A 26,314-nucleotide genomic window follows, 5' to 3' on the forward strand; every position below is an offset into this window, starting at 1 on the left:
CAAGGATCTGCCCAGAGCCCCTCAGGGAGCGGCCCAGAGCCCCAGGGACCGGCCCAGAGCCCCTCAAGGATCTGCCCAGAGCCCCTCAAGGATCTGCCCAGAGCCCCTCAGGGACCGGCCCAGAGCCCCTCAGGGACCGGCCCAGAGCCCCTCAAGGACTGGCCCAGAGCCCCTCAAGGACCCACCCACAGCCCCTCAGGGACCAGCCCAGAGCCCCTCAAGGATCTGCCCAGAGCCCCTCAGGGAGCGGCCCAGAGGCCCTCGCGTTCCGGGGGCTCCTCGGCAGAGGCCGGTCCTGCTCCCTGCTCCTCGTCCGGGCTCAGCCTCCGGCTCTCCCGCCTCCAGCACGTTCTTCCGTGGGCTCCCAGCCAGGCGGCCCCGCTGGCCACGAGCTGCAGGGCCAGGGGGAAGGCCCTGAGCTCGGCCTGCTGCAGCCGCTCGCCCAGCGCCGCCTCCGTGTCCCCCGGCCCCGCGCCCTCGCATTCCGGGGGCTCCTCGGGAGAGGCCGCTCCTGCTCCCTGCTCCTCGTCCGGGCTCAGCCTCCGGCTCTCCCGCCTCCAGCACGTTCTTCCGTGGGCTCCCAGCCAGGCGGCCCCGCTGGCCACGAGCTGCAGGGCCAGGGGGAAGGCCCTGAGCTCGGCCTGCTGCAGCCGCTCGCCCAGCGCCGCCTCCGTGTCCCCCGGCCCCGCGGGCAGCGGCTCCCGGCGGATCGCGGCGCCGGCGCCCGGCTCCTCCTGCGGGCACAGAGCGAGGGAGGGCCGGGCAGCGCTGGGGAAGGGGCTGGGGTGTGGGTGTGCGCGAAGAAAGGATGTCTTCTCCTCCGGGGAGGAGGAGAAATGGGAAAATCCCACGCCAAAATGCAAGGGAAGAAGACAGGGCTTCAAGCAACCCCAACTCTTCCCGATTTTTACTGGTACCAATCCCAAGGTTCCCACCCCTTCCCACACCTCTTACCTCTGCCTGTTTCTGCCCCCAGAAAGATAAGGAAAAAAACACATTTCTAACTTCCAAATTTTTCTAATTTCCCAGTTTTGAGGTCACTCACCAGGACAAAATGCACAGTGCAGCCTGTGATATTGAACCCACTTTCCAGGGGCTCTTGCTGGGCATTCCCATCCTTGATGAGTGGAAAAAGTGATGGAGAAGCATTCAAAATTTTCCCTGGGCATCAGTGTGAGAGGAGGAAAAAAAAAAAAAAAAGATAATTTGAACTGAATTTCCTTAAAAATAAAATGAGATGTGATCATCAGTCCAAACCCTGAGCAGCACTGCTGTGCTCGGAGGGAATTCCTGCTCTGCTCTGAGGGAATTCTGCTCTTCCAGGAGCAGGGGTGCAGCAACATTCCCAAAGGAGCCTGTCCAGGCTGTCAGTGAGTGAGTGACTCCTGAGCAAGGCGACAGGAGCTGGCACTAACTCGCTGCTCACCCTTCATTAACTCACTTGGGGCACACATCGAGCTGTGTCAGGGTGTGCAGGGCACCACAGGAGGGAGAAATCCCTCCTGGGAATGGATAAATCCATCTTTCTCCCATTTTTCTCTGAGTGGGAACTGCAGGACTCCCCAGCACAGCTCCCTGGCAAAGGATGGGATCAAGCTCCTTCCCTAGGGAAGGCACAGAGCCACCCCACAGCCCCAGTTTGCCCCTCTCTCACTGCTGAGGCAGGACAAGGGGTTCCTCTGGCAATCCGCAGCCAGAATCCCAGCACAGCCCCACTGCCAGGGGGAATGGAAGCAGAATCCCATATCCAGAATTCCCACAGTCCCACTGCCAGGGGGAATGGAAGCAGAATCCCAATACAGCCCCACTGCCAGAGGGAATGGAAGCAGAATCCCATATCCAGAATTCCCACAGTCCCACTGCCAGAGGGAAGCACAGGGTTTCCTTCCTGGAATGTCAGCAGCGTCAGCAGGGCTGAGGGATTTAATCAAAGGACAAGGAACTCTGACAGTGGAATCCTGGTGAGACCAACCACCCTTGCTTTAGTTTCTCTTTTAATTTGATTTGTTACCTTTCCATTTTCGGAGAAAAGGGCTGGACAAAACTCTCATGAACCCTGACAGACAGATCAGCTCCACAGAGAATTCCTCCAGGACTCGGTCAATGGTGCTGTCGAATTCCGAGCGGCTCCCGTACAGTTTGTGATCAATCACCTGGAGCAGTGAGACACAACAAAAGGTGGGATTGGGAGCAGCTGCTCGGGCAACAAAGAGGAACAAACCAGATTCATTCCAGGACACTCCATGATTTGAAAGGAGGGTGCAGTGAGGTGGGGTCGGTCTTTTCTGCTGTGTCCCAAGTGAAAGGGTGAGAGGAAATGGCCCTGAATTGCACCAGGGGAGGTTCAGATTGGAGATTAGAAACATTTTTTCCCTTTTACGAGTGGTCAGCCACTGGAATGAGTTGCCCAGGGAGGTGGTGGAGTCAATTGGCCAGACTCTCTGGGTAAGGGAAAGAGGAGATCCTTTATTTCTACCCCACCTCCCATTTTCAGCCCGCCAGGTGAGTGCTGATTCCTGACTCTCCTGAGGACCTTCAAACAAGGGGCTCACAAAACTTTGTGCTCTTGCCTGTGAAAATGTGAGTGAATTTTGGTATCACTTTTTTTTAGACATGAGTCAGAAAAATATTACGTGAATCCAACTCAGGAGCTGAAGAAACTGTTCCAGAACCCTTTCCATGCAGGGACAGCCTCTAGCAGAGTTTATTTCCATCTGTGCACAGCTGTAAAAACACCTGTTCAAACCCACTTGATGTCAGAAGGGACAGTTCCTGCCTTTGACATCCCAAGTAATGGAATGTTCTCAGACAATGCTGCTGGTCCTTACCAGGGGTTTTTATGGAACAAGCCAGAACAAATTCCTGTCTCAAAGAGCTGCTTTGTGGCCCAAAGGCAGGAGAAAACTTGTATGGGACCCGGCATAGTGTGAGACACAGGTTTTCATCCTGGGGAGGAGAAAGCTCCAGGGAGAGCTGCAGAGGGACTGGGGACAAGGGCTGCAGGGACAGGAGCCAGGGAATGGCTGCCAGTGCCAGAGGGCAGGGCTGGATGGGATCTGGGCAATGAGGAATTGTTCCCTGGCAGGGTGGGCAGGGGCTGGGATGGAATTCCCAGAGCAGCTGGGGCTGCCCCTGGATCCCTGGCAGTGCCCAAGGCCAGGCTGGACACTGGGGCTGGAGCAGCCTGGCACAGGGGAAGGTGTCCCTGCCATGGCAGGGGTGGGATTTAAGGTTCCTCCAGGCCAACTCAGTCTGGGATTCTGTGATTCTAAGGGGGGATAAACCCAGGAGACAACACATTTCTGTGCTTTGCAGAGCCTGAAGTTTGACTGATTTCAGCCAAAGCTTGAGGCTCGTGGGCTGCAATCTCAGACCCAAACCATCCATTGAAATCCCTTCCCTGGGATGCAGCACTCACTACCGAGCTGGGAAAAGCTCCCAGAGCCCAGTGAGGACTCCCACCTCTGTGCTCCATCCACAGGGAAAGTTTCACACTGAAGTGAAACCTCAATGCTCAGCAAGCACTTCCTGGCCAGCCACGGGCTCAGCAGCTGGGAATAGAAAGGAGAAAGGGATGTGTCCTTACTGTTACAGATGGATAATGAGATGATTAGCTCTTGCAATTAAGGGATGAATACTGTGTGTGTATGAAGAGAAGCTTTAGTGATGTATAGCTATGTTATTGCAGTTTAGATGCCCTCTGTTCTCCCCATAGTTCCCTTTCCCCCCTCTGTATTGTTCCCACCAGACAGCCGGGGTTGCCTAGGACAGGTAGAAAGAAACCATGTGCATAAACCCCTTGCATGGGACAGTTGGAATGGAAAAGCTTGGTGCTGGGGGGGCATGACAACACCTGACCCTCCAATCAAGTTGCAAGGAATTAGTGTCCACCAAAAAAACCGCAAAGGAGAGCTGACTGACAGACTTTGGGAGGGACCAGGCTTGGCTGATACAACCCCCAGGGTTGTAAAAGGCAAAGCATCAGTCTTGAAGATGAGCCAGCCACGTGGTAGTCAGCCACAAGGACAGCTCCTAGTGCTGCAGTTTGTCCTTATTTAGTCCTTTAGCTGTAATTCCTGTCAAGGTTTAGTAAAGCTGTTAACATTTTCAAGGCGAGCGGCGGTGTCTGGCGCTTACCCTGGTGGGGATCCCGGCGCGGGCGGCGCTGCGCAGCTCCTGCACGCCGGGTCTGTTGGAGATGACCAGCACCAGCTGGGCACAGCTGCCCGGCTCCCGGGCCGAGCCGATGAGCGCAGGCAGGGCCGTGCCTCCAGGGGGAGAGAGCAGAGAGGGGGAAACCTCAGCACCCTCCGTGGGCAATCCTCTGAACTCTTCCCCCCAGGGAAATACCCACAGCCCTGCCTTGGAGAGACTTACCAAAGAGTTTCCCCCACCTGGGAAGGACTTCCTCATGGAGTCTTGTTTAACAATGAACCACTCCTGTTCCCTTCCCCATATGTCCCAAATTCTCGTGGTTCCTCCTTTCCCTGTTCCCTCATTGGTTGTGGTATCCCTAGTGGCCAGGTCTTCCCTGTAGGGCAATGCCCTTTGTCCTGCCCCTTGTGCCATCCCTGTGCCCTCAGACCATTGACCCCATACTTAACCTTGTGCACCCCACATGGCTTTGTCTTTTGTCCCTGGTTTCCCTTTGGTGTGCTAAAATAAACCTCGCTGGAACTGACCCTACGAAAGGCCCTTCTGCCTTTCTAGCCTGAGCTGGCCATGGTGGGTGTGGTGTGTGGGTGTTATAGATACATAATATTGGCTTTTCACAAATATTCAAGTGGATTTTATATGTGTGGCGTTAAAGTAACTTCGTTATAAAGATATGGGTTTTATTTCTGGTGTTAATTAAGCCTAGTGCAATAGCTGATGTAAGTATGTTTGTGTTAAAATGCCTGCTTGGATGGGATAACACCCAGTGAACACAGGATGAGGACATCTGTACAGATCTGCCAACTCTCAGCACTCACCCTCTGAAGGCAGTGTGGGCCAGGGCCCAAAAACTGGAAGTGATGATAAAAAAGGACTAAAACCACACCCAAGGAATACACATCCTCTAAAAAGGTAGACCCAAGAAAAGCTAAACAGTTCTTGGAACATGTAATGTAATTTGGGGAAAAGTTTACTGTGCATAAGGGTCTATGAACATGCAAAGGGCTGATGTAATGAAAAGGTATTTAAGGGGTATCCCCAAAGATAATGGGGTGCTCTTGGCTGAGTAATAACCTTTGCTCTGTGGTCCTTGTCTCCTGTTGTCCTTTATGAAACTTTTTACATTTTCACAGGACAGTGAGCATGTTTTTCACAGTGGACTTGACTGCCTTGCCTGAATGCCTCCCCAAGCATCTTTTCCACAGGAGATGCTTACTGGGGGATTATAGGTATAGCAGCACCCACCATGTAAACCCCCCTCTGCTACACCACAGCCCTGGGAGGGGCTCTCAGCTGCTGCTCAGACAAAGACCTGCTTGTCCACAAACAGCACTGAGGGTGGGGGCACTGATAAAGCTCAGTTTTTAAGCAGTGCAACACAACTCTTTGACTTAAAATGAAGCCCTGGACTTTGAGGGGTCTGGAGATTCCACTGGAAGAAAAGCCAGGTGGACACACCTGAACCAGCCTCTCCTGTGTGAGGACATTCTGTGTGCCAGGACAAGTGACAGCTCACCTGCTCCAGAGACAAGAACAGCCACCTTCACCTTTCTCTTCCTGGGCTGGGGCTGGATCTCAGCAGTGCTGGCATCCAGCAGCTGCTGGGGGCTGCTCAGCTGCAGGGCCTCTGCAAGATTCTCCACTACAATGTGAGAACCTGCTCCAAACACACAGGGAAAGTGTTAGATTTTACCTTTCCTTCTAATCTGGATTTCTGTAGTTTATTAATAATGTTTCAACAACAAGAAATTGCATCAGCAATGAATTTATGCTGGCACAGATAGAGCTCCAGAGGGGTTCAGTGTTTGAAGAGCCCAGATCCCAGGAGCTGTGCTGGCCTCTGCTGTTACCTGCTCACAGAGTTGTTCACAAAGGCCCAGGCATGGCCTTTTCAAGGATTATTCCCATCTTTTATACCTCCCATGTTGCAAAAGGACACTAAAACTGATGCTGACAGAGCTGAGGTGACATTTTGGCTGCCCAAACTGTTGTGTTTCCAGAGGGATTTTGGTTCAGGTCCTGCTGGATGTCAATCAGTGCCACACCAGGATTCAGACTGAGCATCACCACAGGTGACTGTACAAAGCTGTGGCCTGTCCTCAGCCTTTGCACAGGTCTGTATGAGCTGGGAAGGGCTGGACAGGAGGGGAATTATCACCATAAGCGTGGTAAAATATCCCCTGATTTTCGGAATAATCAGCACAGGGATTCCCTGAAGCCTCAGGGAGAGGAAGAGGTTATCCAGGTGCTGCAACTCTGAAACAATAATTCATTTCTCATTTATTTAATACTGAAATATAGATGTGGAAGTGTCCAGCAGCCTCCAGCCTAGTGAAACAACAGGAAAGTGGTGTGAACTACACAGACTTTGCAACAGGGAGTCTCTTCAGTCCCACGAGGACACCTGCTCACCTGTGTCACAAGGGGCAACCACCTTCCCAATCAGCCAGGCCTCCTGCTGCCTCTGGATGTCCTGGAGAACGTGCTGGGCCAGCTCCTTCTGCACGACCAAGACGGCCCCGATCCCACAGGGAAGGGTCTGAGCCATCTCCTCTGCAGAGAGGTTCCCCTCCTTGTAGAGCCAGCCAAAGATTTCAGGGATCTTCCAGCTGAGAGCATCTGGGAAAGATTGAAATTGGTGTGTGGGCAGCACAAATGTTTGTCATTATTTATTATTTACTGTCTGCAATGACAGTGATGTGTCACAAGAGCTGGTAGAGAGCAATTCTTGTTGTCACAGAATCCCAAAATCCCCGGGGCTGGCACAGCCCTCCCAGCCCAGGCAGAACCCAACACACAGACACCTTTCTTTCCCCTTCCCCTTCCCCAGTGTATTTTTAGACTCACATGAACATGGTTTTCTTTATATTTCAAACTTCTGAATTCTTTGCCCAATTTTGGCTTCATCAGAAAAAGTTCTACCTTACTCACAGATGTCAGGTGATGTGGGGAAGCTACCAAAAAGTGCATTAAATGTGTGTGTGTGTGAAGCAAATAATGCAAATTTATCACCCTACCAAACCTCAGTATTTGGTCAAAATGTTTTGTTTGGAGAGGTGTCCTGAGGAACACACAATCTTCTCCAACACCTTTTGTCCTAGACATGTTCTGCCCTTAATCTCCTCTGGAATTTCCTTCTCCAACAAGCAGTGGGGCTCATGACTTGGAACAGGAGTGGTTTTGGCGTCCCCTTGGGAAGCAGCCACGTGGGGCCGTCCCCCTGTGCAGGGACATTTCTGAGGATTCCACAGCTGAATGTGGAAGGTCAAGGCCGTGCTGGGCCTGAGTTCTGTCCCAGTTCTGTCCCAGAAGCCCCTCAGGTACTCACCCAGGACGGCGCTGACGTGCTCGGGCAGGAGCCTGGAGATGCCCCCCAGGAGCCCCTCGGCCGTGGGGGCAAAGCCCTTCACGTGGCCTGAGCGAAGGACGGGCAGCAGAGCTGGGCTGAACATCTTCCCTGGGGTCAGCAAAACATCTCCTGCAAACAACAGCCTCAGCTCAGCTGTGTTTCAAACCTCAGGAGAGGTTTAGAATCAAAAATCACAGAATTATTTGGATTGGGAGGGACCTTAAAGCTCATCCAGTGCCACCCCTGCCCTGGCAGGGACACCTTCCCTGTGCCAGGCTGCTCCAGCCCCAGTGTCCAGCCTGGCCTTGGGCACTGCCAGGGATCCAGGGGCAGCCCCAGCTGCTCTGGGAATTCCATCCCAGCCCCTGCCCACCCTGCCAGGGAACAATTCCTCATTGCCCAGATCCCATCCAGCCCTGCCCTCTGGCACTGGCAGCCATTCCCTGGCTCCTGTCCCTCCATCCCTTGTCCCCAGTCCCTCTGCAGCTCTCCTGGAGCCCCTTCAGGCCCTGCCAGGGGCTCTGAGCTCTCCCAGAGCCTTCCATTCTCCAGGCTGAATCCGATGGATTTGTTTCAAAGGTGTTTTTGGTGTTCAAAGGTGTTTCAAAGGGTGTTTTTGGGAGTGTTTCCCTGGACAGGCTCTCTCCCAGTCCTTGCAGAAGCCCTGGGAAGGAGGCAGAAGTGCTGCCCACTCTTGCAGAGCAGCGGGCAGCAGCCCGAGCCCAAAGCCTGACAAACGCAGCCCGACGGGAGCAGGGGAAGAAGGAGAGCCCACCCAGAGTGGTGTCCCCGCAGCTGCCCGGGGCTGGCGAGGAGCAGCGCAGCGAGGCTGTCAGGAGGATCCTCCGCACGACGCCGAAGCCGCGGCCGTGGATGCCGGGGGAGCCCAGCCCCAGGAGCGCGTCCCCCTCCTCGGCTCTCTGCAGCCCCGGCAGCCGCTGGCCCCGCTCCACCGCGCCCACCGCGAACCCCGCCAGGTCACAGTGCCCCGGGGGACACGGAGCTGCCGCTTCTGTCACCTCCTCACCTGCAAGGGGAGACAGAGGTCAGCACCTCCTGCTTGTGGTCGTTTTAGAGTCACAGAATTCCCAGACTGGTTTGGGTTGGGAGGGACCTTAAGTCCCATCCCATCCCACCCCTGCCATGGCAGGGACACCTTCCCCTGTGCCAGGCTGCTCCAGCCCCAGTGTCCAGCCTGGCCTTGGGCACTGCCAGGGATCCAGGGGCAGCCCCAGCTGCTCTGGAAAATTCCATCCCAGCCCCTGCCCACCCTGCCAGGGAACAATTCCTGCCCAATATCCCACCTAACCTTGCCCCCCCTCAGCTCAAAGCCATTATTGTAACACCATTTTAAATTTATGGCATCTCCTAAAGTCAGCATCACATCCAGAGACACACAGCCGAAGAAGATTCAGATATATTTTTAAAATCCTTCTGGATTTGTTACTTCACCTCAAGACTCCATCAAAACAAAGCTTCAGGAAAGAAGAAGTGGTTTTGTTATTATTAATTCTGGTACTCATGTGGCACCTCCCCGAGTATGGGAGAGGACATGGAAACATTAACATTTAACACTGTGAGGCTTCCAGTTCTGTTCTCCTTTGTTCAGGGATAAAGAAGGAAGAGCAAGGACCCAAGTGCACAAATACTAAACCCCATCTTCCTGTGCTGACCCATTTTGCAGAGCAGGAAGAACTGAAGCACAAATTCTCTGTTTTTTCCACCAAACAGAAACCAACAATTCCAGGGCCACATTCCGCCTCCGCCTCCCAAGCCCATTTCTCTGGTGACAAATTCAACCTCAGACCCTTCACACCTCAGAGGAGAGGAAGGTCCATACCCAGGAAAGCACACCCTGCACTCCTGCAAGCCTCAGCTATTCCTTCTTTGATGGTTTCCATCACTTCAGCATCGAGTTTGCCACAGGCCAAGTGGCTGAGGAAGAAGAGGGGCTCAGCCCCCTGGGCCAGGATGTCATTGACACACATGGCCACCAGGTCCTGCCCGATGGTGTCGTGTCTTTTACAGACCTGGGCAACCTGCAAAACATGGTGGGAAGGAGAAACAGGCCAAACTCAATTATCCATCAGTGAAATCAGCAGAAACCACCTTTTCTCTGAAAGGAAGCACTACAGGACATACGTGGAAGACAGAACCCGGTGCATTACCTGGTTAAAATCAAGAGAAAACAGCTCATTTTCTTGCAGACAGAAAAAAGAAATCTCCATTTTGCTTTTTAAAAAAATATTAATTTGAATTTCAGCCACAGCTCCCTAGAAATTGTCAGTTTGAGATTTTTTTTTTTTTTGTTTGTTTACTTTCTCTACAGGACATACGTGGAAGACAGAACCCGGTGCATTACCTGGTTAAAATCAAGAGAAAACAGCTCATTTTCTTGCAGACAGAAAAAGAAAACTCTTTTTTTTTTTAATAATATTAATTCAAATTTCAGTCCTAGCTACCTAAAAATTGTCATTTCGAGATTTTTTTTTCGTTTGCTTTCTGGAATATTGTCATAGAATCATGGAATGATTTGGATTGGGAGGGACCTATGGCCCATCCAGTGCCAGCCCTGCCATGGCAGGGACAGCGTTTGTTTACTTTCTGGAATATTATCATAGAATCATGGAATTATTTGGGTTGAAAGAGACCTTAAAGCTCATCCAAGTCCCATTTCCTGCCATGGCAGGGACACCTTCCCCGTTTTTGGTAAAGCACAATTCCCTCAGGGAAGTTGCTGTTTGGTTTTAGAAGAACTCCTCGCCGTGTCTGCGTTTCACAAGTAATGAAACCTGGCTCAGGTGTTGTGGCTCCCATGAAATTCTGACATTTCCAGCTCTCAGGGTACCCTGGAGCCTCCTGCTCGACTCACAGGGCTGCCATGGACAAAAACTACACAGGGATCACAGAATTATAAACGCAGAGAAGTATTTAGAGTGCAAAAGGCCTTTAAGATCATCAGTGGATAACCTTTCAAGGAGGTTCCATTCACTGACACAGTTCCACCTGAGCAGAAAATCCCAGGACAGAGGGACGGGTGAGGAGAAAACATGGAATAAACACCACTGGATTCCCAATGGTGATGGAGCAGCAGCCAAACAAAGCCTGGGCTTGGATTCCTGACTGATTTCCCTGGCTGCTGGGTTGAGGAGTGCTGTGGAAACAGGCACCCCATGGCCCTTGGTGCATGACAGCACCTCCCTGCCAGTGCTCCAGGAGCAATCCTGGCAGGCAGCTGCCAACCTTTGCTTGGCCAAGGGAGAGCCTTGGGAACACAGCTGGGGATGTCCCTGTGCCAAGCACTGGAACAAAGGCCCACAGGAGCCTGCAGCAATCACTTTTTCATGCTCAGAGGTGCCTGAGGATGTGAGACTGCCAAATATCTTCAGGATGATTCTGCTCAGTCTCCTGCTGTTTGTTGTCCTGCCATTAAAGGCACAAACCATTTGGAACAAGGGACATCGCTGTGCTTGGCAGTGACAGGAGCTTCAGATCTCCCCTCTCCTGATGGCTGAAAACCTTCTGATTTAACAGAAAAATAAACCCCCAGGTCAGCTTATCCTGATTCAATACATAAATATATCCCTGGTTCAATTTATCCCAATTCTCTACATAAATATATTCCTAACTCAGTTTATCCTATGTGTTTTTGGCTAATTAAAATTCTCTATTTCTCGGCTTCTTTAATGTTTATTTCTTCCATCTTTCCTCAGTGTCCTGGCCTGTTCTCCCTCTCCACACACAATTTATTAGGCTGAGCCTGCCAGTTCTCAATTCTGTGCTCCTCCACACAGATCCTCCTCAAATGGACCTCAAATCCTCCAACAGACCCTCCAATTTAGAGCAGAAATTCGGGGGTTCACTGCCTCAAGTTTCCAGCTAAATTTTGGATTGTTATCTTTTCACCAAAAAATATCCACATCCTCAATTAAGTATGCCCAGGCCTTGCACAAATCACAATTTCCAAAGTGCAGGTGCCCACTGTGGTGGACTCAGGAGTGTTTGTGGAGCTCAGGAGGGTGCAGCTGGTGGGACTGGAACAGCCCTGGCAGGTTGTGGGAGCCCTGGCTACTGAGAATTTCAGATTTTCTGTGCTAACAAACACTGACCCTCAAGAGAACGCTGCATTTGACTTGAAACAGTGGAGAAAACTTCCAAAATTGAATGATAAAACTTAAATTACGGGTGTGTAGTTTAAATAGAATTGTGTAATATCACATGGTAAAAAACTTTTAAGAGTTTAAAGTTTTAGAATATAGTAATATATAAAAAACAAGATAAAAGTTTTAAAGCAGAAGCAAGTTCATCTTTACCTTCTTCTTCACAGGTTTAAGTAGCATTGTGTAATTACACATTACAAGTCATGAGTAGTCAGTTAATAAGTTAAAAGTAAAAACAATTTAAGTGTAATTTCTTAATTAGACAGTAACTTATGGAAAGGGAGATAAAGCTCAATTTTTTACCTTGTTGGTAAAGTACTGTAAAACTCACAACTTGTAAGACTGTAACATAAATAAAAACTAATAAACATCTAAGTCCAAGATACAAGAAATACAAACATGAAAAGAAACAACATAAAGACATCGAAGTCAGTAAAGAAAAAAGTCAAATCCCAAATAGGGGGGATGAGGAATTGCCTTAATCTTAAGGCTGAAATCCTCTTGCAAAATTATAGAGAAAAACTCTTTTTCCCTACATGAAAGTATGGAGAGATGAAAGTGTTCAAATTGATATCAAACAAAAGCCTCCATACCAGAATTAACAGGTAGTAAAACAAACACTGACCCTCAAGAGAACGCTGCATTTGACTTGAAACAGTGGAGAAAACTTCCAAAATTGAATGATAAAACTTAAATTACGGGTGTGTAGTTTAAATAGAATTGTGTAATATCACATGGTAAAAAACTTTTAAGAGTTTAAAGTTTTAGAATATAGTAATATATAAAAAACAAGATAAAAGTTTTAAAGCAGAAGCAAGTTCATCTTTACCTTCTTCTTCACAGGTTTAAGTAGCATTGTGTAATTACACATTACAAGTCATGAGTAGTCAGTTAATAAGTTAAAAGTAAAAACAATTTAAGTGTAATTTCTTAATTAGACAGTAACTTATGGAAAGGGAGATAAAGCTCAATTTTTTACCTTGTTGGTAAAGTACTGTAAAACTCACAACTTGTAAGACTGTAACATAAATAAAAACTAATAAACATCTAAGTCCAAGATACAAGAAATACAAACATGAAAAGAAACAACATAAAGACATCAAAGTCAGTAAAGAAAAAAGTCAAATCCCACACAGGGGGGATGAGGAATTGCCTTAATCTTAAGGCTGAAATCCTCTTGCAAAATTATAGAGAAAAACTCTTTTTCCCTACATGAAAGTATGGAGAGATGAAAGTGTTCAAATTGATATCAAACAAAAGCCTCCATACCAGAATTAACAGGTAGTAAAGTAGTTGTAATCTATAAGAATTTTAAACAGAGAAAGAGAGAAAAATGATAAGACCCTATAGCCTCAAAGGGAAAAGAAGACTTCTATTCCCAGAGATAAAGATGATTTTAGAAATAAATAATAAAAAAATTAAAAAAGTCATAAAAATCAACAGCAGGTTATTACTATTATTTTATTTATTTATTTATTTCCAATATGTTCCTCTCCATTCTGCACCTCTAATAAGCACAATCCCTCCATGGCAAGGCAGGCATTTGTTAATTAATCATCAGAGTGACAAGAAAGAAATTGATTTTCTTTCTTTGTGCTGATCCCAGCCCAATTTCCCAAGCTCAAATTCAATGCCATGAGTGCACTGCCCAACCCCCAGGGAGAAAAAACCCAATATACTGAGGGAATTCTCAGATTCTTCCCAGTCCTACCTGCCCTGGTGCCTCTCACAGCTGATGTTTGTGGCAGACAGCTCAAAGCCTCCCTGGCTCCAGCTCCCACGTGTCTGTCCTTGTACATCAGGGCCCTGTGGGGAGGGAAGGACGAGCTGGCAGCAGCAGTGACCTTTCTGCAGGGCCAGCAGAGGTGGCCCAGATGTGAGGGCAGGAGGAACATCTGGGCTGCGCTCACGTACAGGGGCTGGCGCAGCAGCCGCAGGCCCCGGTGCCCGATGTCCCTCCTGAAGGTGGCCCCCTGGAAGTGGATGGTGGCCACACCCCTGTTGGCTTCTCCCAGGGCTTCCATCAGGTCCTGCCGGACAGCAGTGACAGACAGGACTCTGCCACCACTGGTCACCACCCTGCCGTCCTTCAGCGCTGTGCCCCCGTGGAACACCTGCAGCCCCAGCTCCTCGGCCTGCACAAGCCCTGCAAAGACAAATTTGGGGATTCTCTGAGGGTTGTGAATTGCATTCTCTGGAGACAATCTCAGAATCAAGGTGGGAAGAGCCCTTAAGGATCACCCAGTGCCACCTCAGCCCCAGCAGCATCACCCCAAAGCCTGTCCCCAAGGCCACATCCAGACTCCTCTGGGACAATCCCAGTGACTCCAAACCTCCCTGGGCAGCTCAGCCCAAGGCCTGACCACTCTGCCAGGGAAATTTTCTTTCCCAGTCTCCAACCTGAGCCTCCCCTGGTGCCATTTGAGGCCATTTCCTCTCCTCCTTTCCCTGCCCCTCCTGGCAGGAGCTGTGCAGAGCAGTGAGGTCCCCCCTGAGCCTCCTTTTCTCCAGCCTGAGTCGCTTCCCAGCTCCCTCAGCTGCTTCTCCCAGGGTGTGTTTTCCAGACCTTTCCCCAGATCCATTACCTTCTGTGGGCAAAACACTGAAGTCCTTTATTCAGTCAAGGGAGAACAACAGAAATTTTCACCTTTCCTTTTTTCTGAGAAACAGCATCATCAGTGAAAGGCATCCCACTGCACTGGCTCCAGGAATCCCCTTCTGAGCCAGTAAAGCATCGTGGAATTCCAGACTGGTTTGGGTGGGAAGGGACCTCAAAGCCCACCCAGTGCCACCCCTGCCATGGCAGGGACACCTTCCCCTGTGCCAGGCTGCTCCAGCCCCAGTGTCCAGCCTGGCCTTGGGCACTGCCAGGGATCCAGGGGCAGCCCCAGCTGCTCTGGGAATTCCATCCCAGCCCCTCATTTCCATCACAAGGAACAATTCCTTCTTAATATTCAATATAGGCCATCCTCCTATCAGTTGAAGCCATTCCCTGTGTGCTGTCCCTGCATCCCCTGGAAATTGTCTCTCTCCAGGTTTCCTGGGGCTCCTTCAGGCCCTGCAAGGCCACCCTGAGCTCAGCCCAAAGCTTCTCCTGTGCAGCTGAACAATCCCAGCTGTGCCAGCCTTTCCTGCCAGCAGAGCTGCTCCATCCCTCTGCTCATCCTGGAGCCTCCTCTGGGCTCTCTCCTACGTGTCCACTTCTGGTGCACCCCAAAAGTAAAGAAAGAAATCCCACAGGAGCAGAAATGTGGGATCCAGGAGCCCCCACAGGACACATCCCTGCCCTGTGCCAGGAAAGCTGTGCTCTCTCTCTGGGAGCTGTGGATAATTTGTGCAGGGTTTTCCTGCAGGAAATCTCAACCCACAGCCCTTTCCTGCCTGGATTCTCCCCTGTCCCTGCCATCACACCATCAGTGCTGATGTTACCTCTGCTCTCCCACCATTCCATCCTGCCCACTCCACGCAGTTCCCTGCTACACCTGGACCTGGTGCTCCAGCAACACTCACAGGGGGCTGCTCTGACACTGGGAGGCAAAACTGTGCGAGCTTTGGGGTTTTTCAGATTCCTGTCTTGAGGGAAGATAAAGGAACAGGAGGAACTGCTGCCATCACCTGGGGAAACGAGAACCAAGCACGGTTTTCTCCTTGCTACGGGCTCAAGGGATTCCTCCCCCTGGCCCTGCAGCATTCCAGCCCCTTTGCATCCTCTTTTAAGGAATGCTCCAGAACAGAAACTTTGTCAAGCCATTAAAATCAGAGAATCACAGAATATCCTGAGCTGGAAGGACACACGGGGATCAGCCATTCTCACCCCTGGCCCTGCACAGGACACCCCAATAATCCCATCCTGGAAGCATGATCCAAAAAGATGTGATTCAGTGTGAAAAAGAAAATAAAAACTAAGAAACCCCATGAAACTCTGAAGTGGAAGATAATAACGGAATAATAACGTAATAATTACATAAATAACAATAATGACATTATTAGAACAAAGGGAATAAGAGAATTATTATAAAATAATATATATATAAAATACAAAATAAAAGAATAAAAAATTTAAAAAAAATTTAAAATAATAAAAAATATTTAATTCCATTGGTTTGACTGTGTTTTTTGGAATTAACAAGCAGGGAGTCAGAAACCCTGCCAGGGACAAGGCACCAGAGCACAACCTTGTCTCTGGGGAATGGAGAAATGGAGAATCTCTCTTTTCTCCCGAGAGAAAATGCCAAAAATTTCTGCCAAAATTTGGGAGCCCTGGCCAGGAGCTGAGGTGCTGGGCTGACCCCAGCAGAGGGTGGGACTGGCAGGGCAGCAGCTGAGCAGGCAGGAAATGATTCTGCAACAGTTCCTGGTTTTAAACACTGCAAACATCCTCACCAGATCCTGAACCTGGAGTACTGGAACAGAGGACATGGATATGGATACCTGCATGAATCCTGAATCACTGTATCCTGTATCCAAATAGTATTGATATCTAAATGGATATTGAATACCTGCATGAATCCTGGATATCTATGTCCTGTATCCAAATAGTATTGATATCTAAATGGATATTGAATACCTGCATGAATCCTGGATATCTATGTCCTGTATCTAAACAGTATTGATATGTAAATGAATATTTAATACCTGCATGAATCCTGGATATCTATATCCAATATCTAAATGAATATTGAATACCTACATGAATCCTGAATATCTATATCCAATATCTAAATGAATATTGAATACCTACATGAATCCTGAATATCTATATCCAATATCTAAATGAATATTGAATACATACATGAATCCTGAATATCTATATCCAATATCTAAATGAATACTGAATACCTGTATGAATCCTGAATATCTATATCCAATATCCAAATGGATATTGATATCCAAATGAATATTGAATACCTACATGAATCCTGAATATCTATATCCAATATCCAAATGGATATTGAATACCTGTATGAAACTTGAATATCTATATCTATTATCCAAATGGATATTGATATCTAAGTGAATATTGAATACCTGTATGCATCCTGAATATCTCTGTTGAATATCTATATGGATATGGAATATCTATTTCTAATATCTGTATGAAGGTTGAATAGCAATATCAAATATCCATATGAATATTGAGTATCTATGTCTAACATATATGTAGATATTGGATACCTAGGCAAATACTGAACATCTATATCAAATATCTATATTAATATTGAATATCTACATGGATATTGAATATATATATCAAATATACTTATAAATATTAAATACTTGTATCTAATATCTATATGAATATTGAATATCTATATCTAATATCCAAATGAATATTGAACATCTATATCTAATATATGTCTATAAAATATATATTATAATATCTATATGAATATTGAATACCTGTCTCTAATATCTAATATTGAATACCTACACGAATTCAGAATATCCCAATGCTCACCTTACCCAGAGCCCTGTGAGGAAGCAATTAAATAATTAAGAAGCTCCCAGAGTTACCTGTCACCTCCAAGCCTTTGTCAGAGTCTCCTGGGTACCCTGGGCTGGCCATGACCACACACACAGCAGTTCTGTTCTCCAGCCAGGCTGGCATGCAGCTGCACAGTTTGCCATCAATTGTTGCTTGAATCACTTCATAAAAATCATTTTTAAGCAGAGGGAGAATTACCTGTAAAAAAGTTTTCAGAGTGATGGAAGTTTTATTTTGCTGGTTTGTTGAAATTCACCTTAGGGAAAAGTCAATTGATGGAACACAATCTGTATGTGCCAAGCCAGTAGAGTTGGAAACTCTGGGTTTTAATTTAATTTGCAGCATCTTTTGGCACCAGTCATAAATTTAGAAGTGTAAGGTGTGAGCTTATTTTAAAAGAACAAGAATTTAGGCCTCTCCCATTCTGCTTCTATCCAGAAAAACAAAATCTGAGGAACAGATTTTTTTTAACTAATAATTCACAGGAGCTGACGAGCCAAAATGTTACCTCAGACATTGTCTAAGATGTTCACATCCAGATCTTTCCCTAGAAATAAACTACAACAGTAAGAGGTAAAAGAATGGAGCATCTCTAATTTTCCAGTGTGTTCCACTCACCTGACACTGGGGATCCCCAAACTGGCATTTAAAGTTTAAAACCTTCACCCCCTCCTTGGTCAGCATCAAACCTGTTTGCAGCACACCTGGACACAAAGCCAAGCAAATGAAATTAAACATTAATTTATTTATTTCTTTCTTTCAAGAATGCCTTTAAAAGAAACAGAGCATTTCGGAGCATTCTGCAAATCAGAAGGCCTTAGGAGCAAGAACCCTGCAAGCCATAATAATTCCCAAATATCCATAAAAGTGACAAGCAGCCACCTGAGGAGCAGGGCACCAACATTTTTAACCCCACAAAGCAAAGGTTCTCTGGCATCGTGCACCCAACTCCATTCTTACTCAACTCCCACTCCACTCTTACTCAGGCATTGTAAAAAAGGCCCCAAAAAGCAGGATTTGAAGATGTGGGTGGGAGCCCAACTCTTTAGAGGACTGAGATCTCCTCAGTGCCAACAGCAGCCCTTGGCATTAAGTGGCACCTGTGGGCACCACCTGCCTTTTCCAAAACAGCCTCTGGATAAAGATCTGGAGAAAATGGCCATTGTTGTATGTAGGAGCAGTGCTGCAGGACTGAAGTATATGTTCTGCCCTGAACTGCAAATAAATCTGTTTTGTTTAAAAATGTTTAATAAAATCATGGTGTTTTAAGGAAACAAGGCCAAGGTTATCTCCCAGACAAAGAGCTGTGAACCAAATGAGTGAGGCTTAACACTGCATGAAAAATGAGCTGCTGCTGGGTTATTTTTTTGAAACAAATACCATCTGGAACTCAGAAGCAGCCTCTGACCGTGGAAGTGACCTGGAGAGGAGCTCACCTTGGTTTTCAGGTGCTCACTCACCTACGTAGGCTGCTCCTTCTTGTCTCAAGCTGTCCACGAGGTGCTGGAGGATTGCACCCCTGATTTGCTCTAGAAGAGCCTCTGGAACCTGAGAACCAAACGAAAGGCACGGGGCAGTGGTGGCACCTGCTGCCTTGCTGGAAGGACTGGGCAGGGCTGAGGAGCTGCCTGGGGTGTTTGCTGCTGTCCCCCCAAGCCCTGCTCCTTCCCTTGGGGTGCTCTGCCTGCCGAGGGGGTTTGGGTGCTTCTCAGGGAGGGCTGGGACTGGAACCTGGGCTGAACACAGTCAGAGTGTTTGTCCTCAGAGAAACACCCTCTGAAAATGTGGGGGAGCAGTGCTTTAGGACCAACAAGGACCCCCAGGTTAATGTTCAGCGCACAAAGGTCCCAGGCACACAGGGAATTCTACAGGGATTCCTGATGCTGATGGGAGCAGAGAAACACAAAGCTTAGGAATAACAGGAGAGGTAAAAGAGAGGCTGCTCCAGAGAACGAAACCCCAAAGGATGACTGCTGGGTGAGAGCCCTGGAGCAGCAGAAGGCCTGCAGGGCTGTGCAGGGCAGAGCTGGGCAGTGTAGCCATGATATTATGAAAAATCCTCTGCTGGGATTTTTCCTCTCCTGAGAAGCTGAGGAGCTTCAGGAGAGAAATGTAAACAATTACTATCTGCTGCTGTGGAATGCAACAGATGAATCCATGATTGGTCCATGTGGATTGTTTTCCATTGATGACCAACCACAGCCACCTGTGCCAAGGCTGTGAGCAGTCACAGAATTTTCTTGTTCTGTTCTTGTTGTAGCCTTCTGATCTCTCTGTTCTTTAGTATAGTCTTAATGTAGCATTTTAATATAATATTTAACATAATAAATCAGCCTTCTGAAATGGAGTCAAGCCTCGTGTCTCCACACCCGGGGAGTTCGCCTCAGCAGGGCGGCAGCGGCGGCTGTACCTGGGGCACGGGGCAACAGGCGCCCATCCCCGCCGTGGTGGGACCCCGCTCCCCGTCCAGCAGCCGCTTGTGGGGCTGAGCCGGGGGCATGGAGGCCACGGTGACACCGTCGGTGAAGCAGGAGCACTGCAGGGAGAGACAGGGACAGCGGTGACAAGGGACACAGCGGGACAGCGCTGCTGGGCGCAGTTCTGCTGGAAAATGGAGAAATTGCAGAATTTCTGCAGAAAAGACCAGAATGCAAAGGATATTAAATCTCATTCAGTGCTATGGCAGGGACACCTTCCCCTGTGCCAGGCTGCTCCAGCCCCAGTGTCCAGCCTGGCCTTGGGCACTGCCAGGGATCCAGGGGCAGCCCCAGCTGCTCTGGGAATTCCATCCCAGCCCCTGCCCACCCTGCCAGGGAACAATTCCTCATTGCCCAGATCCCATCCAGCCCTGCCCTCTGGCACTGGCAGCCATTCCCTGGGTGCTGTCCCTGCATCCCCTGGAAATTGTCTCTCTCCAGGTTTCCTGGGGCTCCTTCAGGCCCTGCAAGGCCACCCTGAGCTCAGCCCAAAGCTTCTCCTGTGCAGCTGAACAATCCCAGCTGTGCCAGCCTTTCCTGCCAGCAGAGCTGCCCACCCTCTGAGTGAAGAATTTCTCAGAAACTATTTAGATCAAATAGGATCCACTTATTCTGCTACAAGCCCATTGACCTGAAGGATTAATTGTTTCCTTCTCATGTTTAAATTGGCAAGAGAAATGGTGGCTCTCATTGCAATTCCCTTTTGCTGAATCAGATTTTGAGTCACGTGGACCATGCCTGTCCTCTGGCATGTGAATAGCCTAAAGGAGGCACTAAATATTAACACAAAGTTACAGATGTAACATGAGTTACCAAGGTAAAGTCCATAAAAACGTAGTTTGGGTCACTTTAGGGGAAAAAAAATTCCCCCTAAAATAACCACCTTGTGAACAGCAAATGAAAGGTTTTTTGAAGGGCTGAATTTCCTGTTTCCTGAAAGAGCACCTCACTCTCCTTTCCACACTGTGATTTCTGTTGGGTTAAACCTCAGCCCAGTTGATACCACCCAGGCTCCCACCCCTTCTCCCCATCTCCCTGTGCACACCTGGGACAGTTTTCCCTTTGGAGCCCTGCACATGCTGACGGAGGTGTTGGCCTTGGCTCCGTGTGGCAGCAACATAAACTGGGTGTTCTTATCCAGGTTTCCTGGGGCTCCTTCAGGCCCTGCAAGGCCACCCTGAGCTCAGCCCAAAGCTTCTCCTGTGCAGCTGAACAATCCCAGCTGTGCCAGCCTTTCCTGCCAGCAGAGCTGCCCACCCTCTGAGTGAAGAATTTCTCAGAATCTATTTAGATCAAATAGGATCCACTTATTCTGCTACAAGCCCATTGACCTGAAGGATTAATTGTTTCCTTCTCATGTTTAAATTGGCAAGAGAAATGGTGGCTCTCATTGCAATTCCCTTTTGATGAATCAGATTTTGAGTCACGTGGACCATGCCTGTCCTCTGGCATGTGAATAGCCTAAAGGAGGCACTAAATATTAACACAAAGTTACAGATGTAACATGAATTATCAAGGTAAAGTCCATAAAAACGTAGTTTGGGTCACTTTAGGGGAAAAAAAAAATTCCCCCTAAAATAACCACTATAAATGCAACATCATTGTTAATGCAGAAGAAAAATCTACTGACAACATGCATTGGTTAGCATGGCACAGGGCTTAGATTGCATGTTATATATATGCAATAGATATACATTTCTCAGAGTGCAAATAAAACAAAACAAAAATTGACACTTGAAAGAATAAACTTGGGTGTTTATACAGAAGCACAGCAAGAATGCCAAAGAGTGAAAGCACAACATCACACCATCAATACCTACAGAAAGTTCTTCCCCTTGAAGCAGTTCTTCAATAACAACCATCTCTCCAAACATTCTGTCCTGTAAAAGACAGAACAAAACAAAAGAAATCCCCAGTGAGCAGATATGAATCCACTGCCTAAATCCTCTCTTCATTTTCTTTTAACAGAAAGACCCAATGTGTATGAGAAGTGCCAGCTTGCTTGAGTGCCAGTGGGGAAAGCCAATGGAATTCCATTTGGACATAAGGAGGCAACACTGAAATATTCCCTATCAGGCCTGGGAGACAAGGAAAAATTACAGTTTGGAGGGGCAGAGAAGTGGGACCTGAGATGGAACAGAAGTTCAGTCACAAAAGCTTCCAGCCCTGGCTGGGGGACACAGGAGGAATCTGAGGAGACCCAGGGAAACCCTTGAGCCGAATGAACAATTTCTCCCAAAAATACTTGTCCCCTGTAGCAGGAATTACAAACTCCCAGAGTACAGAGCACCAAGATTTGGACTGACAGGGATTAATTAAGGATTTTTCCACCTGCATGATCTCCTGGACAGCTCTGCAGGCCTCCTCCTTGCTGGCTGCAATGGTCACCTCCTTCCTGGCCGCTGGTCCCCGCGCCCGCACCACCCGTGCAGGGAAGTCTGTGCTTTAAGGGAAGCAGAGAGGGGGTCAGACATCCCTGCTGCATCCAGGGAGATCTCCACTCTGCTCCTGGATGCTCCCCAGTGGTACACTCCCACTGTACCTCCAGAATTTCCCCACTTACTCTGAAACACAAGGTAAATCCAGAAGTTAAAAAGGAACAAAGCATCACCCTGGCAATGGATGGATTTTAATTTCACCCAGTCACCTTCTGGTTTGTGAACAGCAAATAAAAGGTTTTTTTGAAGGGCTGAATTTCCTATTTCCTGAAAGAACACCTCACTCTCCTTTCCACACTGTGATTTCTGTTGGGTTAAACCTCAGCCCAGTTGATACCACCCAGGCTCCCACCCCTTCTCCCCATCTCCCTGTGCACACCTGGGACAGTTTTCCCTTTGGAGCCCTGCACATGCTGACGGAGGTGTTGGCCTTGGCTCCGTGTGGCAGCAACATAAACTGGGTGTTCTTACAGAGCAAAACCAGTGAAAAGGTTGGTTTCACTCCCAACTTTTAATAGAAAGTTTTTTTACTAAAAAACCCCACAGGGTCCACAGGTTTATCCCACATGGAGCACTTGCCAGCAAGGACAAGGAGTCTGGGAACAGAACCCACAAGCAAAGAAATGGGACTGGTCTCCTTTAGTTATGGATATTTGACCAGAACCTTCCAAATCATCCTCAGAGAGCATTTTCCTGGCATTTGTCTGGGTAGAAATGATTCTCAGCCCTTAACTAACTGAAAGATTAGTTGAAATATTTTCTTTATTACAACTTTGTGTCTTATAGATGGCTTATTGAGCATCCTGAAGGAGCAGATGGAAAAGAAGAAGAGCTGGGAATTCAGAACAGAAAAATCAACCTGCTGGAGTTCACAAAATCACAGAAGGGTCTGGGTTGGAAGGACCTTAAAGATCATCCAGTGCCACCCTGTCAGGGCAGGGACACCTTCCCCTGTCCCAGGCTGCTCCAGCCTGGCCTTGGGCACTGCCAGGGATCCAGGGGCAGCCCCAGCTGCTCTGGGAATTCCATCCCAGCCCCTGCCCACCCTGCCAGGGAACAATTCCTCATTGCCCAGATCCCATCCAGCCCTGCCCTCTGGCACTGGCAGCCATTCCCTGGCTCCTGTCCCTCCATCCCTTGTCCCCAGTCCCTCTGCAGCTCTCCTGGAGCCCCTTCAGGCCCTGCCAGGGGCTCTGAGCTCTCCCTGGAGCTTCTCCTCTCCAGGTGAGCACCCCAGCTCTCCCAGCCTGGCTCCAGCAGTTCCACACCCGCACCTTCATCAGCTGTCTGTAATTACAGAGCTGATTAATCCAGCAGGAGCTGAGGGTTCCCCAAGCCCCGAGTGACAGGAGCCCCGGTGGGGCTGTACCTGGTGATGAACCTGCAGGCCTCCTGGGCGGTGCTGAAGGCTCTCCAGCGTGCCGTGGGGAGCCCGTGGCGCTCCAGGAAGGCTTTGCTGGAGCTGCTGTTGGAGGCCAGCTGGGCTGCCCTGGCCCAGGGCCCGAAGCACCGAACTCCTGCTGCCCTCAGGTCATCCACGATGCCTGAGCCACAGAAACAGCACAAGCACCAAGGGGGCTCTTTGGAGCCCTGTGACAAAAGGAGATCCCATCCACCATCCCTTTGTTACACCTCCCTTGGTCTCAGGTAATTAATTCACCCTCCAAGTGAGCTTCTGAATGTCCACTGGCCCTTCTCAGCCTGTGGTTTTAAGGCTCTTTAGCTCTGTACTGAGCACTCCCACAGTTACCTCCCCCATTTAAAAGCAGATTTCAAGGTGCTGCTTTTTTCATTACATTATATTAATTATATTATATTAATTATATTATATCTGTCTGTATTACATTACATTGTGTTGTACTGTGTTATATTGCATTGTGTTATATTGTATTATATTGCACTGCGTTATATTATATTGTACTGTTATATTGTGTTAATTATACTGTATAGTGTTATACCATATTATTATAATATTATTATTGTACCATTTATATATTTTTTTTCTGTCAACTTAGGTTTATTTAATTATTTTAGTAACTTACCAGCTGCCAGAAGAGCTTCTGGGCCGACTACCACAAGCCCAATGTTGTGATCTTTGCAGAACTGGGTGACAATAGTGTGATTGCTCACTAATACAGCTGAAAAGGAAAAATAATTAGCTGGTGACTGTAAGGCCTAAATAAGAGACAGGAGATGAGAATGTCTTTTTTCCATCCTCCTAAAAGTGTGATTAAAATCATGAAGCAGCCCACTAAGTGCAAAGTGGAATATCAATTTAATAATAGCAGAGCTCAAAAGGAGCTGGGAACAACTCCTTTTTGCACTGCTGTTTTTAATACACATTTTCTAAGTGATTAAATCTCCTTTATTTGCCATGTGTAATCAAGATATATTTTAAAAAGCTTATCACAACAATAACAACTTTGAAAAATAAAACTTAAGGTTGGGAAAGAAACTCAATTTCAACAGCTGCGTCAAGATTTACTCAAAAGCATTGGATGATGCAGCTAAATTTCACTGGGCAGCCTGGGCAGGCACAGAGATGTTTCTATTCAGAATTAAGAACTTTGAACCCTCTGCTTCTGGGTTAAGTTTCACTAGGTTGGTCACAGAATTCAAGTACAAAAGTAGAAGAGATGAGGTGCAGAAATGCAGTCTCATATAAGCCTCACTAGCTTAAGCAGTAAGGCTAAAACAAACAGAGCAGGGTGTTTCAGGACTCAGCTCTGAAATTCAGAAACAAAGCAGAAATCTGTGCCTTCAATCATTTGTAAAAGAGCAACTGGCACCTGCCTGTGGGATTCACATCCTCTGAACCTGAGAGAAGCAGAGAAAAGAATGGTTTTGATAATTCTTATCTCATTTGCTGCGCCTGTGTTGTGCCAAAGTGGAATGCATTGTGGGAGATTGTTTACCTGAAGGGAATTGGTAGTTGGATTCTGGTGTGAGTGTTTGATTGCTTTGATTCATTGGCCAGTTGAATCCAGGTGTGTGAGTTGGGACTGTCAGCAGCCACGAGATTCTGTGCAGCTGAGTGAGTTGGGTGCTTGGGCAGATTCAGTTTAGATGAAATAGAGTATAATAAAGTAATTAATTAGCCTTCTGATAAGAAGGAGTCTGATGCATCATTTTCTCCCCCTCATCGGGGTTGCCCTGCATTCGCCATACCTGCCCAGTTGGTTTGTCCCAGTTGTTATGAATAAAAAGTTATCTATTTTTGTTTAAGGTTACAGAGCTAAAACCGGTTAGACCAATTGCTGTTAAATTAGCTTCATTGTTAAGAGTTCTTCTTTAATTGCCCGTCAATGGTTGGTGATTTATTATCATTGTCCTCCTGATGCTTGCCTGGGAGCAACACCTGGACATGGCAGCACCAGGAAAATAGGAGTGGCCTGAGACCACGTATGCAGATGAGAAATGCACTGCTCCAAATTTTCCCGTTTTCCAGGAAAACCCCTAAAAACAACGAGCCAATATGGAATTACGGGACCCTAGGTGACGTCTAAGGACGGGCGCGCAGTCCAGTACCTGCTCGGATCCTTTTTGCTTCTCACCCTGACCTCAAAGGATGTTCACTAAGGAGGGGACCCGAAGTGTTGGACCGGAAAATTAGGAATCTGCCAATCTCCCGTGAGGACGCAGTCCCCAGCTCTGCCTGCAGACCAGCGGACAGAGCTGCATCACCATCATCATCATCATCATCATCCTCCTCCTCCTCCTCCTCCGTGCCACTCCTGGGGACAGCGGCGGCGTGGGCGCGACCCGTCGACTTCTCCCCACCTGAGCTGAATATCTTTAATAAAGGCATTAAAAAGGAGAAAGATCTCCTGCCCATTTATTTCACCAGTTGCTGCAGTGCTGATTGCTTGGACTAGGATTTTTCTCCCCGCTTTTTACCTGAATTGGAGATTTTCCCGTTGCCAGCCGTGCCTGCGTTTCCCGGAGCCACAAACACGTGTTTGACATGGGGGGACTGTGCCAGCTTCCAGGCCAGGGCGTGCTCCCTGCCCCCGCTGCCGACGACCAGCACCCGCTCAGCCATGGCCGTGCAGGGCACAGCTGTGGAGATTCTCAGTCAAAGAGAGAAGAGACAGCTTCTCCCAGGCTGAGCCTGGCAATCTTAGAGGAAAGAATTCAGACAATTATCATCTCTCTTTGTGTAACCATTGTTTATGGTTACGGTTCTCCACAGTGTGCTGTTGACAGTCACCAACAGTGTGAGATGTTTCTACCTTGAGACCAACCAAGCA

At 48.2% G+C, this 26,314-nt stretch overlaps 1 protein-coding gene across 1 annotated transcript; it reads right to left on the minus strand.

The window, feature by feature from the left end:
- Nucleotides 1–239: 239 nt before the first annotated feature.
- LOC121356339 (trifunctional purine biosynthetic protein adenosine-3-like) lies at nucleotides 240–26,106 on the minus strand. Its single transcript, XM_041472627.1, has 21 exons — nucleotides 25,962–26,106; nucleotides 24,107–24,202; nucleotides 23,434–23,608; nucleotides 21,958–22,069; nucleotides 21,447–21,506; nucleotides 19,560–19,685; nucleotides 18,610–18,697; nucleotides 17,768–17,853; nucleotides 17,179–17,347; nucleotides 13,579–13,810; nucleotides 13,376–13,470; nucleotides 9,647–9,672; nucleotides 9,345–9,543; nucleotides 7,484–7,633; nucleotides 6,568–6,774; nucleotides 5,672–5,812; nucleotides 4,138–4,268; nucleotides 2,012–2,153; nucleotides 1,046–1,161; nucleotides 497–734; nucleotides 240–286 (listed from the first exon to the last, which is right to left on the minus strand). Exons 1-21 carry the CDS (start codon nucleotides 26,104–26,106, stop codon nucleotides 240–242), a joined length of 2,781 nt encoding a protein of 926 aa, XP_041328561.1.
- Between the last annotated feature and the right edge of the window lie 208 nt (nucleotides 26,107–26,314).

This window comes from Pyrgilauda ruficollis, unplaced genomic scaffold (assembly GCF_017590135.1).
Source record: "Pyrgilauda ruficollis isolate IOZ18807 unplaced genomic scaffold, ASM1759013v1 scaffold294, whole genome shotgun sequence".
Classification (NCBI taxonomy): domain Eukaryota; kingdom Metazoa; phylum Chordata; class Aves; order Passeriformes; family Passeridae; genus Pyrgilauda; species Pyrgilauda ruficollis.

Excerpts from the sequence above, each read along its gene's own strand:
- LOC121356339 (XM_041472627.1), bottom strand. The coding sequence starts at position 26,106 with ATGGCTGAGCGGGTGCTGGTCGTCGGCAGCGGGGGCAGGGAGCACGCC. Across the intron at positions 21,507-21,957 it reads CTGTCCAGGAGATCATGCAG|GACAGAATGTTTGGAGAGAT; the intron begins GTGGAAAAATCC and ends TGTCTTTTACAG. Across the intron at positions 17,348-17,767 it reads TTGGGGATCCCCAGTGTCAG|GTAATTCTCCCTCTGCTTAA; the intron begins GTGAGTGGAACA and ends ACTTTTTTACAG.